At 33.3% G+C, this 20,208-nt stretch overlaps 1 protein-coding gene across 1 annotated transcript; it reads right to left on the bottom strand.

Annotated features, from left to right (window-relative positions):
* On the bottom strand, positions 1–2,679 carry LOC134686016 (uncharacterized). The gene is made up of 2 exons (XM_063545723.1): positions 2,530–2,679; positions 1–882 (listed from the first exon to the last, which is right to left on the bottom strand). The coding sequence occupies exon 2, from the start codon at positions 867–869 to the stop codon at positions 99–101; it is 771 nt and encodes a 256-aa protein (XP_063401793.1). The 5' UTR covers positions 870–882; positions 2,530–2,679; the 3' UTR covers positions 1–98.
* Positions 2,680–20,208: the final 17,529 nt, after the last annotated feature.

Below are 20,208 nucleotides of genomic sequence, written 5' to 3'. Positions count from 1 at the left end.
GCTATAAAAAATTCACATATTAACCAAATGATGAATAAAAACCCAATGTAAATGATTCTGTAAATTCTATTTTCGAACTTTCTCAGAACTCATACAGATTAACCAAAATCAGAACACAAATCTAATGTACTTGATTCCGAGTCAGTTAATGCGCTTTGAAGTCGGTTTTCAATTCTCCTTGAAAATTCTCTATTTTCAGATTCAATGCACGTTGCACAGCACCGTTTACCCAGTACATCACAAAAGTGCACTTTACTATTCATCAATCTATTTGAACATGTTGGAGTTTTATAGTTACGTTTCTTATACTCCTCAATATACTTATCATTTACGTACGATTTTTTACACGTTTTACAATTAAGAAATTGATTATAGACCGAAGGTAAATAACACTGGTCCCTCGAAAATCTTGACATTTTACCTTCCCCAAATGCATCCATCATAACATAGCGTTTTTCCTGTAATTTATCTTCATCAAGGACGTTTCTCTTCATTCTTCTAGATGTAGCTATAGGAGGTAAAATAGTAGAATTTTGTCTGTTTATAAAACGATATAAACTGTCCACGTGTTTACTATAAAGTCCTTCACTGTCTGTGTGCATGTTTTGCTTTTCCCTAACATATAATGGTGTCCATTCTCTGTTCGGCTTAGGTCTAGGTCCCCTGTCAGACAAACACAAATGGACATTCTTGTCCGGTCGTCTATTACGTGCTGTTTCTATGATTTCCTCTTTGTCTCTTGTATATGAGAAAGAGTATTTGTTATTATCTGGTAATATTTTATTACGTTGAACAGTCTTACTCACATTGAGCATTATAATTGGAAACCTTAATTCTTTTCTTTTTGGTCTTTTTCGTCGTCTTATCATTTTATAAACTATCCTAAAAAAGAAATAAGATCTTCCTTTATTTTATTAAACTTATAAAATATTTAGCCCTGCAACTGTATATTGATACAGACCATCATTGAACATTTTGAATCCGACTTTTTACTGTCGATTATTGAAAAGGATCCCGTGCTACAAAGTTTTGAAATATTGTACAATAACAATTTTTAGCGACACTTTTGCTTACTCGCTCCTTTAAAATCTCATTAGATATTATCACTAATAGTGCAATCATAACTGTTTGTATAAGTTGATTGTTTGTTTTTGCATAATGTATTTGGAATATATGCAGTTTAAAAAAAACCTTTGTCGGGTAAACAACAGGAAAACATATGTTTGGTCGTGTATAGCTGCCATAATTGTTTTCGTAAATATATTTGGTATATATCAGGCAGTTAGTTTTTCTCAACTGAATTGTTTCATCTTTTTCGGGTTCATTAAAGCCGTCTATACAGTATTGGGTTTTCTCATTGTTGAAATCCGTATTGTTGCCTATTATTGCTTACAACCAGTTCATTTGATACTTGTGTGGATAGCTGTCTCATTGGCAATCGTATGACAACTCCTCATGTTTACAGTAAACCTACGCACGATTCAAATAAACAAAATATAAAGAACAGAACGAATAAGTAAAAGATCAACATGATTCCCGAGATATTCAATCTTTTATAACAATAATGATAATGACGGCTTTTTTTTTTGTTGCTTGATGAAAAATAAAGCAGTAAATTATAATAACTTAATAATTTTCAAACCGCCTTTTTTTTCTGAATTACCCTTACCATATTTGTATACCACTCACTTTACCTACTTATCATAACCCTATGATAGAAGGAAAAGGGAGGCGAAACTGATCGAAAGTACGCGTGATTTAATCACCTTTTTCAGAACAAACACAGACACGCAAACAGCCTGGATAAATACGAAGGGACGTCATTTTTTATTTTAATTGTTGCGATCGTTATATGTTTTTATTGACACAACTGATGCTGTTTAATTATAAAACAGGTGGCACAAACGGACCATTGGAAGAAAAAGGTTATGACGCAAAAGGACGCAATTTTCGCACAAATAGATTCCAAAAAATTATGCCGTGTCTCAGAATTTATGGCGCTGTTTCCTAGCGTTGATCATTGAGGTTAATCAAACATTGTTTTTTCTTTGGGTCTCTCATTTTAATCATGACACATCTGCTTATTTTTATATTTGAAAGGCGACGTTAGGAGAAGAGAAGAAAAAGAAGAGTGTAACTCTACGTCCGAAACACATTAAAAATTGCCAACGCATGGACAGAATTCGATTATTTAAAAACAAAACCAAGTTAAGAAGGAACAAGTAAAAATTCTATACATGAATGCAAGACATTTATTTATTTATCTATGGCAATAAAAACGGCTTTGTCCCTTCTTTTGTAATTTACAATATTTTTAAAATCCTCAAATTTTGTGTAAAACCTAATACATGCTTCTCTTAAAACACAGAATAAAGGTTGAAAGACTTTTATCAAATTTAGATTTAGTCGCATAAAAAACGTCTTTGAATACCTAATTATATCACCATTTATATCATTTGAAACGACACTTTCTTTTATGTAAAACAACATATACAAATTTTATTTACTAACATTTTAATTAACATTTACCTTGCATTTGTTAAAATCCAATTAAATTGTTTAAATAAATTATAATTTTAAAACTACACGTATGTTTCAAAATATATTCATTTCAAATATCATCTAAATATCAATTCAACAGCTGAGTCGCAAATGATAACATTACTGCACATATCTTATCAAAGTTTGGGTTTACGGACTTTTAACATTTATATTGAGCTATATAAATCGTTTAAATCTATTGATTTAATTTTCAAAACCTTTCAACAACTTCATATCAAACTATATTGATAGTGTACTATGTTTATTTTTATAATTAGATTCATTACACAATTGTAACAAAATATGGCAATTACCTATCGTTATTGAATTTGCATATAAAAACGTAATTTTGATATTAAATATATGTAATAAAATGCAAATATATTGCATGATAAGACAGCTTTTGCCAAAAAACCTGAACAATCCAAATACACTCGACATTCGATTGGTGAAGAATTTAGCAAAACTCGTTTAAAATATACCATCATGCATGGCGTTAGGTCCTTTGACCGAATACATATGTTCTGTAGCGAGAAATTATTCAAAAAAGATTTTGATAAAATAATAAAACTTTTCTTACAACTATATGCTGTGGATTCATTATTATTCGTTGGATATCAATTTTCGTAGATTACGTGGGAACAGTTGATCCACGAAATAAAATGTTCAAAGAATGAAAAGTCTTATGATGGCTTGTATACAGACTTCGACAAAACCATGAACTCAAATGTCTACGAATATCCTCAATCTATTGGTAACCACGAAAATAAATGAATCCATAGTATATGATAAAACCGATTTGTGCCTTGTGCGACATCAACCAAAAAACAATATAAAACCAGGATAGTCCAGCTCTAGATCTTATGATTTTTGAATTCAAATTGTGTAACTCGGAGAAAAAAAAGCAACCGATGGCTGTGCTATACAATTGAGAATGGAAAAAAGGAATATGTTTAAAATGTCCTATACCAAGTCAGGAATACGGGATTTGTTATCAAATATTCCGTCTCTATGATTGTTGGCGTTTGATTTTGTAGCAGCTTAGTGTTTCCGTTATTCTATTGTTTATACGCTTATAGTGGATGTGTTTGTCTCGATTTGGTTTGTGATCAGGAATTATTTTCGCTTAATCGATTTATGACTTTTAGATAGCGGTATATTACTGTTGCTTTTATTTGCTTTGTTTTCGAAGAAAAACCTTTATACAATTTGGAGGAAGATGAATAGAAATTTTGCTCACATTTAACTTTCTCATATAAAGTACAAATTACAAAATTCATATTCTATATCTGATAAATAGTTCCAGGGTCTAATCATTTTCATTTCGAAAATCAGAGCCGGCAAAATAGTCACTGTCAAAAAATATATGGGTAAAGGAAGATAAGCGAGATTTTCTGTCAATATAATACATCGTATTCATTTCATACTCGAGTTCTGCGTAAGTGTGACATATGTACATACTAAATAATTTATTGATGTTTCACTTTAAACTTTTCAAAGTTAAGTCAATATATATTTGATTTTTTGCAATGATATCGTCAGTTTGTTTTTTGGCTTCTGAGTATGAATATCTTTGTGGTAACTTTCGCCTTTCTTGTAAACACACAAACGTTGTTGAGCTAAAAAGGAAATCAAGAAAAAGAAAACAGAAGCCCTTTTATCAAATCCATCAAAAGTTTTCGAACGAACGATCAATTTGATTTTCACGTTTAAAAAAAAATGTAAATGAAGGAGATACCAAGCGGTCTATGTAAGTGACAAGTTGAACAATAACATATGGAGACAAAAACATATGGCGAAATCCTACAACTTCTAAATAGCAATAGCAAAGACAAGCAATCTTTAGAAAGGAATGATGAACAGTCTCTTGACAGAGAAAAAAATGTCCCCTCCAAATAAAAAACAACAGGGTGTTCCAGAAAGGTTGGAAATTCTTGCTCAACAAATGACACCAAGCGAGCTACTCATATCAAACAAGTTTAAATTGTGGTGATAAGTTGTAATACTGTGTAGTTTCAGGAGGAAATGTGTTCAAAATAAGATGATGAGCAAATCGGGAATAATCTGGTATAATCGTAAACGACATGTATATGACAATGAAAAAAAAAAAAAAAAAAAAAAAAAAAAAACTTATAGCCATGCCATACACAACAAAACAATCATAAAGCATTAATCAGCTTCCACCGTCAACGCCTTCTTATTTTGTCTCATAACACCAATTTGAAATAAAAAAATCAGAAACCGTCATCATACAAAAATGTTGTTCTATTTTAAACATTTTTTTTATATAATTTATTCCGTAGGTTAGATTAAAACTATACTTTGCCGGTAAATCTGGTATATACATTTGGAACACAGACCTACATAAATATAGATGTATGTCAAAGGACCTAAATACTATAAAAATAAAAAAAAAGTAATGTTGTTTAGGTTATTACGCTAGCCTTGTAAAAGTTCAAATGATTTAAGATATCTGAAATCTTTAAAATCGAAACGAAACTTAGTTAAAAGAAACACACAAAATGAAAAAAAAGATAATGCCCATAAAATATTGAGTTAATTTGGCCTATATATTTAATGGTTTTAAACTAAGAATTCTTTTAAAGTGAGTTTTGATGTGCGTATTTGCTGTGTGTTTGTTTAATCTATATTGGCTACAGGTATAGAGGGAGGGTTGAGATCTCGCTAAACATATTTAACTCCGCCGAATTTTTGCGTCTGTTCCTTATCAGGAACCTCTGGTATTGCATGATTTTTAAAATTTTAGTTCATTTATATTTGTAGGAGTTTAGTAAGATGTCCATTTTCACCTAACTGGGATTTTTTTTGTTCAGAATGCAGCTGAGGCCCGCCTCCGGTAGCGGCATTTTCTTGCTGTGTTGAAGAGCCATTTGTGGCCTTCGGTTGTTTGTTTTACTCTTTGGTCGGGTTGTTGTCTCTTGACACATTACCCATTTTCAATTTTTATCTTATCAATCTAAATACATGTTCAACATGTTCAATAGTTCGTGTTGGTCACAAGCTGACGGAGAAGTTAAAAAAAATGTTCAATACTTTAATTTTTATATATGGAAATAATAATTTTTGCGACTAAATGTTGTTTTCATTTGAAGCACCAGTATACTACATCTTCATTTTTTCAAACAGTTTTAGCTCAGTTTTCTAAACATCAAATTGGGTCATGAAATGTCATATGCATAAAAAGGGTTGTTTTTTAAAGATAATGTATTTTTTTATTTTTTTTCAATTTATTTCTAGACCAAGACTTGAGGGGCGACCATTTGACCTTTTGAAAAAAGGGGGTTGAGGGTGTCAATAGGATTTTATTGTGTTGTTAAATAGTCATTGTATCCAGTTAAATGAAACATTTTGTAAAGGGAATAGTCTATACCTTAACATTTTAACAGCAAAGGGATTTCAATTAAAGTTTTTGTGTCGCCTCTGCTACTGTTTTTTTTGGCAAGGGTGAAAAGGTATGTCAATCATATATCATGCAGTTATCTACCTTTTCGTAGGTCACATGACAGATCCTAGTTACAGGTAGGCTGAAGTATATATTTAAGTCAGTCATTATATACTTTATATAGGATACACCGGTGTCAGAAAAGATTTACAGAAGTATTAATTAAAATAAACAATACGTTCAGTTCCAATGAAACAGAGAACTAGGTTTATTTACAAAAAAAGGTAGGAGTTCCATTGATATCCATTGATCGTCCGTTGATCTCTGTCTCCAACCTAAACACCTGTTTTTTTATATAATTTGGTCTTAAGTTACGGTTAAACCGACTTGTTTTTATCGATGGAATTGGCTTGGTATGTTGTGACAGCATTTCTAATATCCAGGCCAACTAAGGTCATTAAGATGGTGTGTAGTATATTTGGAAATCCTAACTGCATAACTTCCTTAAATAGGAAATATGTCATGATACATAAATAGATTTAAATTTCTTCTATATATATATGTCAAGTTAAAATTATTTTCTATGTGTTCATTGAAGGTTGAAATAAAATATACACGATTACAAGTGTATTTTGCAACTGGAGAATTTAAAACACTTGAAGTGTAACTTTAATACGTTGCCTCGCTCGTTGCTAACAATTTGTCAAAATATTTGAGCAAATCTATATTGTAATGATAGTGCAGTGTATTGCTAGACATCCTTTTCAGAATTATTGATTTCACCCGATATAAAATTCGACGTTTACCTGCGTTAAATTAAAGTTATTATTTTACTTTGGTTAATTTCAATTTCACAACTAAGGAGCAAACATCATTCTAAAATTATCAAATCAGAGTGTTACATAATTAATGTTTATTGTTTATTGACGCTGCTTGATTCTTGTCAAATTGATGTATATCCAGCATTTTTTCCTTGTGCATAACATTGCGGTATTAAATTAAATCAACATATAATGTAATAAATATATATGTATTCCAACTCAGTAATTTGTAAGTGAAATAAATATTGCACATCATTTACATGCCTTCCCTTTTAACTGGTATAAACTACGGCAAGCACACATTTAACAACAGCTCAATTGTTAAACATCTGCAGAATAACTACTTATATAAAAGTAGAGGGAAATATGTACGGTAAAGACAGAAATGTTGAGTAACAATATCACCTAAGGATATCCCAAAGATTTAATTGTTGTAAGTGACTTGCAGAAACGCATTTGATTATCGTTCCAATCGGTTATATACATACCAACATTAAGTTTCAGTGAATTATGACGTCTATTAAGTACAGCTCTTTGTAAGAACCAGGCAGCGTGCGATACATGAAGGTTTCAGATTTTTTCTATAATTGGCCTAGTAGAAGCCATAAATGAAAAATGCTCAAAAAATAATTTTGAGTGGGAAAATATGAGTGGTTGCCATGGTAACGGACACACAATTATTTGGTTGTTAAGCATGGTAAAATCCTTCAAAAATCAGCTAAATCACCACAATTCAGAGCCTGATTATGAATCAAATCGTGCATTTTTCATTAATTTTCATATGTAACATTGATAGAACTTGGTTAAAGCTTCATTTTGATGAAGAATGTATGTCAACCAAATTTGTAATTTTTTTGTAAAATTTTGTGAAAAAATGCATATTTTCAACTTTTCTGAAATTGGGATTTTTGCTGAATTATCACATTTTCTCTGGTGTTTTTTTTAGAAAAGTGCAAATGTGTACAGAATAGTAAGCACTGAAGTTATGAAGTTTGGATACTACTTTACCAAATTTAATAGAAAAATGTGTGGGATTTTTTTTAGTTTTATCACCATAGCAACCGATTTTTTCCTTGGAAACGGAGTTTTCATTTGCAGAATATTGCAGTTTAAGAGCTTAAATGTCCTGAATTTTTCATAACCGATAAGAAAAATACATAAAAGCTAATGCAAACTTTAAATTACAATCGTCAAGTGTTGTTGACTTCAATTGTTACCACGGAAACACACATTATCCATAGCAACATCCACTCTGAAATTGCATAAATAGAAACTTATGTAAAAATATACATAAATAGATGGTGTTTATTTTCAAATTGGAATATGACTGCTTTGCTTCACTTACAGTCTATTCTGTTTATTTCATAAGGTTCAACAAATGTTATATATAATCGAATATTATGGTTGGAAGGTTAGAAAAGGGGGGGGGTAGGTTTATTTTTTAGAGATATACATGTAGATTCTTGAAAAGATTATGTTTGGTCGGAGAGCCTGATTATAAATAGAATCTTTTTTTTTTTCTTCAGAAATTTTATAAATACAACATCGATTATCTATAACTTGGGTTTAGCTTCAGAGGTTAGTTAAGGAATATTGCAGTTCGCTTGTCAGGGTTTTTGATTTTTTGTCAGATTTTCGGAATCCTCAGGTTTTATTCATTTGAATACCAAAAAAAATGGCATTGACCCCCATTTTTCTTTTTATAAATCTTTTACATGTATAATGATATTAAGGAATCTATAAAAGTCTTATAAAATTCAAATTATTCTTTGATAGTTTTGAGAATATAAACTTGTCAATGAAATAGCTATGAAAAGGCAAGAGAATATTTTCCAGCCAAAATTTCAATGGCTAATATCTCGAAATCAAGCACATTGATCTCTATATTTTTTGACTCTTTTGATTCCTTTATTAATCCCCTATCGATATTCACTTATATTCAAATTGAAAGATCCAAAGTAATGTCATACAATTGTGAAACTCCAAGTCAAATGGACAAATTTATCTTTCTGCTTTAAAATGAATTTTTACTAAGGAAACATTATTTTTTTTGAATCTCAGAATATGATCAAGATTCTTTGATAGAAAGTCATTGAATTTTCATTTCAATATAATGAAGTTATATAATTTTAAGATGCTTGGATAGCAATTTAAATAGAGAGAACATAATTTTATTAATAAAACATCTCCATTCTATATATATTTCTTGCCAACCTACTTAACACAAACGAGAGCTTACTTTGGTAGTATATTTATATTGGGTTATAGCTATATTAGCAGGGTTGATGTTTAGGTTTTCCGTATAACCGCAATTTACTGAATTTTCTTTGTAATATATATATATACTAGTAATAACAAGGATATCGTTTCTTGGGGGCCTTTATAGTTTGTTGTTCATGCAGTGTAAGCTAATGCTCCGTGTTGAAAACCGTACTTTGGCCTATGATGGTTTACTTTTAGGAATAGTGACTTAGATAAAGAGTTTTCTTATTGGCATTCATACCACATTTTCTTATATTATTCTTCTCATTATTGAAGTCAATGATATATGATCTAATTATTCAATGATTTTACTTTGCAATGACTACAATAATGATACATTTTAATATATACAGCCTCCTCTATTAATAACAACTGTTTCCTTTGAATCTTAAATAAGAAATAAGATAAATCAAAGGTCTGCATTATTTCGCAAAGGTTTGCATTGTAACGCAAACATTGGAAGAAAAATTTAAAAAAATGTTTGGCGCTAATACGTTTCCGTAGATTTGAAGAAAGGTAGTGCATAAATTATGTTAGTTAAGAATCAGTGCTCACCCATTACATTAAGAATTGAAAAATCGTAATGTACAGCTGATAGAGTTGAGGATGAGTGTAATTTTTCAATCGAATGCTCATTTCATAACAATTTGAGGGAGGAACTCTTTCAGCACATTTCTAGCACATCTCGATGTTAACATAAGAAAACTTGACTATTATGGGGATACTGACGATTGTATTGTTAAAAAATAGTTCTTTTGAATTATGAAGTACATGTCTTCACACTGACTGTTATTTGAAAAATATGGTTGGGTTCTTTTCTATATTGTTTTGGCTCAGATTGTGACTGAGGCTTATGGTGCTATAAAGATAATTATGTCATATTATTATTGTTTTAAAGTCTTTATGTTGTTCCAATCATTATACCGCTGCTTCAAAAAAGTGTGGTATACTGTTCTTCCTCTGTCTGTCTGTCCGTCCTTCCAACCGTCCAGTTCATCCCTCCGTCCCATGAATATTTTCGTTGAATTTTTTCATGAACTACATTACAAGGATTTCTGAAAGGTTTATTGAAGTCGGCTATATCGTGTGATAAGTTATCAGATTCATCACGCAACCACTTCCTGTTTACCGAACACTTTTCACATAACAGCCAAGTAAAAAAAAATCGTCATATTTTGAAGAACTACAATTTAATACAAAGATTTCTGAAAATTGGTTTCGGGGTTTATATTAGTCAGCTATACTGTGTGATGCTTTTTCAGATTCAAAACTCAACAACGAAATATTTGGGCGAGGTATCATCAGTAGTTTGCATCATCATTGGTTGTTTATATGCCCTTTATAGACCCTTTAATTTGGAAAAATGAAATATTCTGTTCTGTTTTATTCTATATACAGATTTCGAATTGAGTATATAGAAAGTATTCGAACTACCTAAGCCTGATGTTATATATACAGAGTTATTACTTTAAAAACATGTTTTTATATCTAATAATACAGACAGACATTTTTTTTTATCCTGTCACCCTTATGCTTGACTTGATAAGTGTTGGACTTATGGATTGTGGGAGTATTGGGCTGTCGGAGCAATGGATTGTTGGACTATTGGGTTGTTGTACTAATGGGTTGTCAGACTAATTGGCTGTTGGACTAATGTGCTGTTGGACCAATAGGTTTTCGGACTAATGGGTTGTCCGACTAATGGGCTGTCGGACTAATGGACTGTCGGACCAATGGGCTGTCGGACCAATGGGTTGTCGGAATAATGTCATGTAACCTATATGGCCTGGTTAACTAAAGAAATTTATTAAAATTTACCATTTGTTTTTAGAAGAACCTTTCTGGAGCCCTCTTTTCGTCATACATACACTACTATATTTTTCGACATTCATCTAGATTTTTTTTTTTTTTATCTTTTCTGTTAATTTAAAAAAGAAGATGTGGTATAATTGTTAATGAGACGGTTACATGTCATTATTCCGAAAAGATAAAAAAAAATCTACATGAAAGTAAAAAAATATAGTAGTGTATGTAGACATGTCTTTAGTTAACCTGGCCATATAAGACAAATTATACAGTTAACAGTGACACCAATACAATTCAAACTTGATCTCTGTGTATACATGTTTAATAAGATTTGATTGAGGTAAACAAACATTATAAAATAGAAACCAACTTTGTGACAACTATAATTAATGTACTGACGAACATGAGTTAAACCTACTACAACTCCTCCCCGCCCCCAAAAATAAAAAATTGCGGCACGAAAGTGTTTATTTTAGTTTTTGCCCTTGAACCTTGAATCGATCAAATGTGTGCATAAAGAGTGGGACATTGGAAATTTACTTTTTTTATTTCACATGGGACACTTAAGTCTTGTATTCATGAATGTTTACAACTTGTTGGGACTAGAAAACATTGATAATTACAAAGAACAATACGAATGGTATGTGCTGCGCTGTTTCTAGTGTTGCAGTTAATTGAATGTGTGGAATTTGTATTCAAATTATTACTGTTATTAATCTTGTATTTATGCAGACATTCTCAGCTTAGTGGTTCCATTCCAAATCTCGGGATTAATGCAGTCTTTTGTAAAGGTTACAGAGACAAATACAGAAAATAAGGGCGTAATTCTGAATTTCATGTAAAGGTTAAAAAAAAACGTTGAGAATAGCAAAACAATTTTTTTGAAGATTCATCCTAAACAAATGATACTTCTATTTACCGGTTTACTATCTTAAAGGAAAGAAGGGGGATTTCAGAAGGATAAGAAGTGTGCTTCAGCTGAATCCCCTTTCCAAACACACACACACACAACAAGATATTAAGTTATCAGAATCTAGAACTTGTGAGATATATGTAGAACGACGCATAGTACGGAATGATTCCTTATTGATAAAATTATATTGCTTGATAATTCTGATTTGATAGTTTTGCCGGTAATAGCATAATTATTTTTCCGGGATTAGCACAATTCCAACCTAGCAGATGTATTCTATTTGTCTATCTCGGAGATCATGAATTTCATTTGCGGGATAGTAGTTCAACAAAGCAGTTATTAATGATATGTTAATAGCTACATGTATATATTAAGAGGATTCCATTATACTGGACTTCCGATATTAGCTATCACCCATTGCCTTTTTTTTTTTTTAAATCACCACCAACTTAAAATGTGTTCAATTTGCCTGTCCCTCTATATCCACCCGTCCATCACACTTCAGTTTCAGTTTCGAAATGCTTTGACCAAATGATTCTATTATTGGTTTGTTAATATTATGTTACGGGTCAATTTTTGTGATTCATGCTGGTGGAATAACATCTCAGACGGATGTGTGCCATAAGAAATTAAGAATTTTCTTACGTTTGTTAGGGCCATATATATCTTGCCTTTCCATAAGCAAGATTGGCCCGGCTTTTGCAATCCCATGAAGTTCATCACCTGTCAACCTTAAACCAGATGCTCCACAGAGCACAGCGATATACGACCGCAGAGTTGGAATCCTGAACAGTATGGACACAACATTAAAGCTTGATACAACACTGAATTCGGATTGCGAACAGTTGACACAACATAGTTTTCTGACACAGAATGAATGTGGTCTAAGAACTTAAACTTACCTATTATGGTCCAATATCCCAATTCTAAATACATGGTTAGATTCATCATATCAAAGTTCCCCAAGAATTCCTTTTTTGTTAAAATCAAAGTTAGTTTGATTTTGGATCCTTTGGACCTTAATGTAGACCAATTTGAAAACGGGACCAAAAATTAAGAATCTGCATTCACAGTTCAGATTCGGCATACTAGTATTTAAGAACCCCAATTATTCAAGTTTAATTTTGACCCTGTTGGTCCCTAATTACTAAACTGTTGGGACCAAAACTCCCAAAATCAATCCTAACCTTCCTTTATGGTCATAAACCTTGTGTTAAAATTTCATAGATTTCTATTTACATATACTAAAGTTATAGTGCGAAAACCAAGAAAATGCTTAATTGGGCCCCTTATGGCCCCTAATTCCTAAACTTTTGGGACATAAACTCCCAAAATCAATCCCAACCTTTCTTTTGTGTTCTTAAACATTGTATTTGAATTTCATAAATTTCTATTTACTTATACTGAAGTTATTGTGTGAAAATCAAGAAAAATGTCTAAATGGGCCCTTTTTTGGCCCCTTATTCCTAAACTATTGGGACCAAAACTCTCAAAATCAATCCGAACCTTCTTTTTGTGGTAAATAACCGTGTGTTTAAATTTCATAGATTTCTATTAACTTAAACTAAAGTTAAAATGCGAAAACCGATGTTTCTTCGGACGACGAAATGCAATTAACTTTTCAAGTATCTACTTGTAAGCAACATTTAAACAAATCAACTTATACCCTCCCCCCTTTCTCCAAGGCCCCCCCCCCCCAACCCAAATGTTTCATGACATATTACATTTATTGAACAATCTGAAGAAAAATCCCAGACAAGACTGTGAGTGAAGCAAAGACTTAAGTCATATTCCAATTTGAACGCTTTATTTATATGTTTTTTGTACATAAATTTCTATTTATGCAGTTTTTTAGTGGATGATGCTATGGATAATATGTCTTTCCGTGGTAACAATTGAAGTCAACAACACGAAACGATTGTTATTTAAAGTTTTTGTCAGCTTTTATGTATTTTTCTTATCGGTTATGAAAAATTCAGGACATTTAAGCTCTGAAACTGCAATATTCTGCAAATGAAAACTCCGTTTCCAAGGAAAAAATCGGTTGCTATGGTGATAAAACTAAAAAAAATCCCGCTCATTTTTGTATTAAATTTGGTAAAGTAGTATCCAAACTTCATAACTACAGTGCTAACTATTCTGAACACATTTGCACTTTTCTGAAAAACATCAGAGAAAATGTGGTAATTCAGCAAAAATCCCAATTTCAGAAAAGTTGAAAATATGCATTTTTTCACAAAATTTTACAAAAAAATTACAAATTTGGTTGACATGCAATCTTCACTAAAATGAAGCTTAAACCAAGCTTTATCAATGTTACATATGAAAATTAATGAAAAATGCATGATTGTCTTCATAATCAGGCTCTGAAATGTGGTGATTTAGCTGATTTTTGAAAGATTTTACAACGCTTAACAATCAAAAAATTGTGTGTCCGTTACTATGGCAACCACTCATATTTTCCCACTCAAAATTTTTTTTTTAGTGTTTTTCACTCATTGCTTCTACTAGGCCAAATATAGATAAAATCTGAAACCCCCCCATGTATCACATGTATATGGCACACTGCCTGGTTCTTATAAAGAACTGTACTTTAAAAACATCTTTTTTCTTTTGTAAAACTATAGAGTTTTGAGACTTCAGATTTTTTGTGACAGATGGGAATAACGTTTAGCTCACCTCGACTAAAAAGTGATGTAAGCTTTTTGCAATCACTTGGCATCAGTCGTGTGGAGGTTAAAAGTAGGATATTTTCGCTAATATGACAAATACGTCTGTTCAGCCATAACTTTTAATAACAACTCAAAGAGCTCACGGCGACGTCACTGAAGACGCCGACGTCGCCAATGGTAATGTACAAACTTAGGAACGTCGTAATCCCGCGGTAATCTCGACATACTGGGGGCCGCAAAAAAGTGAAAATTATCTTGAATTTCACATTAACTGTCCATATTTGTAAATAAATCAAATTAAAAAAGTCTCTATCTCCATGAATGAACTAAATTGAATTAACTAAGTTCTTGTTCACATGAATGAAAAATTGAATTAACTTCGATAGTCCTTTTTAAAATTGTTAAAGTTCTAGTAGTCTTCTTCATCATTTTCGTCTACATTGGTTATCCACTTTCGTATTTTCTCCCGGGCCTTGATGCTCGCATTTCGTTTCGGTCTAGTACTTCTTTGCGTTGTGTCTTGATGTTGCTCGTCAGTGTGATCGCTTGTAGCATTCGAATGTGTCCCCGATACCTCCAACGGAAATAGTTTAACGATCAGTCGGGATGTCTCACCATTGCTTGTCTGTATCCGTGCTGCTCGTACATGTCCATCATTGCCTCTTATAAGTTCATTTACTATACCTAGTTTCTAATTAACTCTGGGCGATTCATTTTGTATTTGAACTATGTCCCTTATTCGAATAGATTGTTCGTTTTTTCCTAAAGTTTTGTGAAATTCATGCAATGAACTTAAGTATTCGGACTTCCATCTGTTCCAGAAATGTTGTATTAATAGAGTTTGTCTGTGTGCACATTTTTTGAGTTCTTTATGATTCATATAGGTTGGATCGTTGAATCCTCTATGTCTATTTGCGGATATGGCAGCGTTGATATTCTACTACCATACAAAAGATGAGCGGGGGTTAACGTCTCGCAATCTCTGATACCTGATGAAAAATATGTAAGTGGCCTGTCATTTAAAATTCTTTCTATTTCTGTCACGACAGTCTGTAGAGTTTCCATACTAACTTGAGTTCGTCCAAGTGTCTTTTTCAAGCTTGTCTTTAAATTTGTTAGCGCAATAAGTCTCTCCCAGAATCCACCATACCAAGGTGCACGTTTTGGTATGAACTTCCATTCTATTCCTCGTATAGACAACGTTTCTTTTAGTGTTGCCGATTCACACAATCTTTTAGTTCCTCTGGTCCTGCAATGAAAGTAGTTGCATTATCTGATATAAGTGTCTTAGTTATTGATTTGCGGCTAACGAAACGCCCAAAAGCTTGAACAAACGAATGTTCGGTTAGGTTCGGTACCACCTCTAGATGAACGGCTCTGGTAGAAGCGCAGGTAAACAGGCATATATATGCTTTTGTTAAAATTATATTTTCGTCTCTTACAAGTAATGCTCCTGTAAAGTCCACTCCAGTGACTGTAAAGGGGGGTGCTTCATGTAATCTGATTTTGGTAAAGGTGGTGGGTCTGGTGCAACGTACGATTTTCCATTCACTTTGAGGCAAATAACGTATTTGCGGAGTAATTTCTTTGCATACTGTCGAACAGTTGGTATCCAAAACGTTTGTCTAATATAGGTGACTGTAGCATTCATTTCACTATGAAGTAATTTTTCGTGTGCGTCCAATACAATTAGTCTAGTTAACGGATAATTTGTCGGTATAAGGTACGGAAATTTTGCTGATTCTGGTATTGGTGCGTTGTGTATTCTAACGTTACATCTGATGAGTCCGGATTCGTCTAAGAAAAGTCCCAATTGTCGTACTCTGGGTACTTTATTTATGTTTCTGTGTTGTGCTCCTCTCAAATATGACATTTCATCTGTATACGTAGACTCTTGACAATCTAAAATCCATTTTTTTTACTGCTGTTTGAATTTCATTGACCTCCAGTGGTCCGCTTTTCTGGAAATCCTATCCCGTCTACAGTTGCGGATAAAACGGATGACATAGGCGGTAATACGTAATAATTTCATGTAAGATCCAATATGTTTGTTTAATACTGCCTAGACGTTTTTGATGTGTCATATCCAAGTTGTCCAATTCCTCTTCCTTTTCTCTGTCATCTACCAGTGACGTCAAAACGGTGTTTTTTGGGCTGTTTAGTTCTGGCCATTTTGTACTATCTGTTAACCAATGTGGTCCTTTCCGCCAAAGTTTACTCTGGTTAAATTGTTCAATTGTAAGTCCTCTTGTAAGAAGATCTGCCGGGTTGTTATCAGTAGGGCAATACTGCCATTTGTATGGATGTGTCAATTCTGTTATTTTCCTTGCTCGATTAGCTATAAAACGTTTCAAAGTCTTCGTAGATGTTAGCCAATGAAGAACAATGCTGCTATCTGACAATTAAGATAATTGGATAATTAAGTGTTGATTGAAGGTGTGCAGCTAGCCGTGCGCCGATGATTGCTGCCATAAGTTCAAGTTGTGGGAGGGTTAAACATTTGACTGGTGCTAATCTGGTTTTCGCCATTACTAAAGTTGATGCGTTTCATTACTCAAATAAGCTGCTGCGCCGTACGCCTTTGGACTTGCGTCTTTAAATACATGAAGGACTGATTCTGTTGATGCTGATGGCTTGCTAAAATAATATCGAGGAATAGTGAATTGTATTGCCTTTTCCAAATCTTTGATCAAATCTATCCACGTAGTCTTTAAATTATCTGGTATAAGTTCATCCCAATCTAATCCACATTTCCATAACTCTTGTATCAGGACATAAATCTTGGAAGGATATTTCAAAACTTCTCGTTTAGTTACACGTTGAAGTAGTTCTGGTGTAGGAATATCACGCTTAGGTTAAAAAAAAAACTTCCACAACATTCCAAGTATTTTGGTATACTTATCCGTATCTAGAACGTTTTCTTCTTTAGCTAATTCTAGTAATTTAGCACTGTTTGAACTCCATGATCTCAAGTTGAATCCAGCTCCAGTAATCAAGCTTCTTGCTTCTTTGAAATACGTAAGTAATTTTTCCTCTTTCTTTATACTAGTCAATGTGTTATCAACGTACATGTCTCTTTCTAGAATTTTAGCTGTTTCACTGTTTCCGAATTGTTTTAAATGTTTCTGTATTTTGGCGTTGAGTATAAAGGGCGAAGATGTCGCTTCAAATAACACTGCTTTGAACCTAAAGTTTTCAGCTGACTTCCTGGATTTGTAGGGCCACTAAGCCATAAAAATCAGGAAACATCTCTATCTTCTTCGCTCAATCCAACATGTAAGAAAGCTTTTTCAATATCAGTACATGTAGCAAACTGGTTGGCTCTGAACTGTACTAGGAGTTTTGTCAAATCATTTAATTTTGGTGGTGTGTCCATTAGTCAATCATTTAGACTTGGATGACTTGGTGATTGACGACAACTGCAGTCGTATACTATTCGTATATGAGTTGTGCTAGATTCCTTGTGTATAGGGTAAGTGGAATGTAATGAATTTTCCCACCTTTTTGTTCTTTTTAATCTACTGTCCCAACAAATCCTCTGCGTTCCTGTTCGGCGATTATATCTCCATACTTCTTTAGTAGTTTAGGATCTTGACTAAGTTTCTAAATAACGTTCTCTGTTCTTCTTCTTGTGACTGTATAGTTTGATGGTAGTTCGTCATGTTCCTTTTTCCATGTCAATTTTGCAAAGTATTTATTAACTCTGAGTTCAATCGAAGTGTCTTGATATGTTTTTAAAAAATCTGTATCGTCTTCGTCTGTTTCTGTCGAGTAAATACCAAATCGATTCCGATCTCCAAAATGTTTCCATATCATGCTCCTCCGTTTTATTAGAAACAAGAATATTAAAAATGCTAGTACCCATCAACGAGTTATCCCTCTTGTCGCTTACTGGACCGGAAAGTAAGAAACCTAACTTTGACCTCACGACGGTTGGACCATTTCCCCGTATGACTTCATCCTCGACTAAGTCCCAGTAGTAGTCAGCTCCGCTCAATAAGGATATTTCGAAAGACTCTTCCTGTGTTACCGGATGTGCTAACTTAAGTCCCCGTAAATAATTCAGTCCTCTGTTGATGTGGCGAATATTGTTCTGCAAAGGTACGGCAATCATTGGTACAATTAGAACGTGTATCGGTATTTTCTGTCCTGCATCTGTTTCTACGAACTCTGTCGATTTATCTAAATGTCTTACGGTTTCTATCTCAAAATGATGATAACTGTAGAATTTCAGTTTCCTCTGATTGTAAATTAAGTTTTCTTTCTAAATCTTCGGTCACAAATGATCCCTCTTCAAAAAGTATATGGGTGTCTCTACATGAGTGGTTTGACCATACGGATGCTATTGAGTTTTTAAAAGAACATTTGCACGTACCTCAACTGACGATGAGTAAAGAATTGACGTGTCTTCTTCCTTCTGATTTGTGTCATTTACCAAATGTACAGATGTCTGATTAGCATGTCCATTGTTACCATGGAAATTCATTTGCTTTTGGCTGTAATTTGTATTTTGCATGCTTTGTCTACATCTGTCACTATCGTGGTTCTTGTTGTTAAATTGGCGTACAGTACACAGACTTGTGTGATGTCTTTTGTTGCAATTTCGGCATAAGTGTTTTGACTTACATTCAAGAATACGATGTGTTCCAAGGCAGTTGAAACACAATTTCTCCCGTTTAACAATGTTCATGCGTGCTGCTGGATCCGATATGTTCGCGAAATGCGCTGGTGCGTGTTCATCGCGGCAGAATACACAAGGTTTAGTGTCTAAATTCTGGCGTATATTTCTTGTACTAGTATTTAGAGCTTGATTTTGGCGGCGTTTTGTTGATTTAGTTCCGGTAAAGAAAGATGATGTACTTGGTTAATTGTTAGAAGTGTCAGTGTCTTGCCCCGCTTCAATTATACTTTTCCGGAGGTCTCGTAATAACCAGTTTTCTGTTCCATGTTCACGGGCAAGGTTTTTGTTTTATTTCTCCCGGTAACTTATTCAAAAAAATTGGTACAAGTAATGTTCCATACGAGTCTTGTGACTGGCCCAAAGATTTTAGCCCTCTGACGTAAATTTCCATTTGATCATAGAATTGTCTCAAACTGATAAGATGGTTTCGTAATGAAGGAATTTCTAATATTGCTTGAATTTATGCTTGCGTAATTTTGTGTGTTTGTCCGAATCTCTCCTTCAATAAAATAATGGCGTTCGCATAGTTTGCATTAGTGAGCGCAAAATATGATATGGTGCGTAATGCTTCATTCTGTAACTGGGCTTTGAGGAAATTAATTTTCTGGACATCGGTCAATGAAGGGTTTAAATATATGGCGCATTCATACGATTCACAGAAAGTTTGCCACTCTAATATATTCCCTGTGAATATCGGAAGTGAGAGTTTGGGTAAGTAGTGATTCTGACTGCTTGCGGATATTTACGAATTTTGTGAGAACGGATTTTGTGACAACTGCGTGCATGAGTTTTCTGTCAGGGTTGCTGAGGCGAACGGTTGAGAGTCAACATTTAACATCTGGCATGAAGTTTCACTCTGACGTGTCTTTGAAGTGGTATGAGTATCTTGAACAAAATTTCTTATGTGTCTGATTTTGGTTTCTAACGTAATACAATACTCATCTGAATCTAGAATTTCACTTTCAATATCTTCTGCTTCCGCTAGGTTGAGTATCTGCTCGTTCAAGTTGTTCAGTATCTTTTGCTTCTGAAGAAGGTTTTAAGATATTGCTGTCAATTCTTCTGGATCGAAATCTGTATCTTGCTTCGCCGCATCTATCTTCCGAATA

Source organism: Mytilus trossulus, chromosome 10, assembly GCF_036588685.1.
Source record: "Mytilus trossulus isolate FHL-02 chromosome 10, PNRI_Mtr1.1.1.hap1, whole genome shotgun sequence".
NCBI classification, from domain to species: Eukaryota; Metazoa; Mollusca; class Bivalvia; order Mytilida; family Mytilidae; genus Mytilus; species Mytilus trossulus.
Note: the sequence above shows the minus strand (reverse complement) of the source record. Positions and strands in the feature narration are given on the sequence as shown.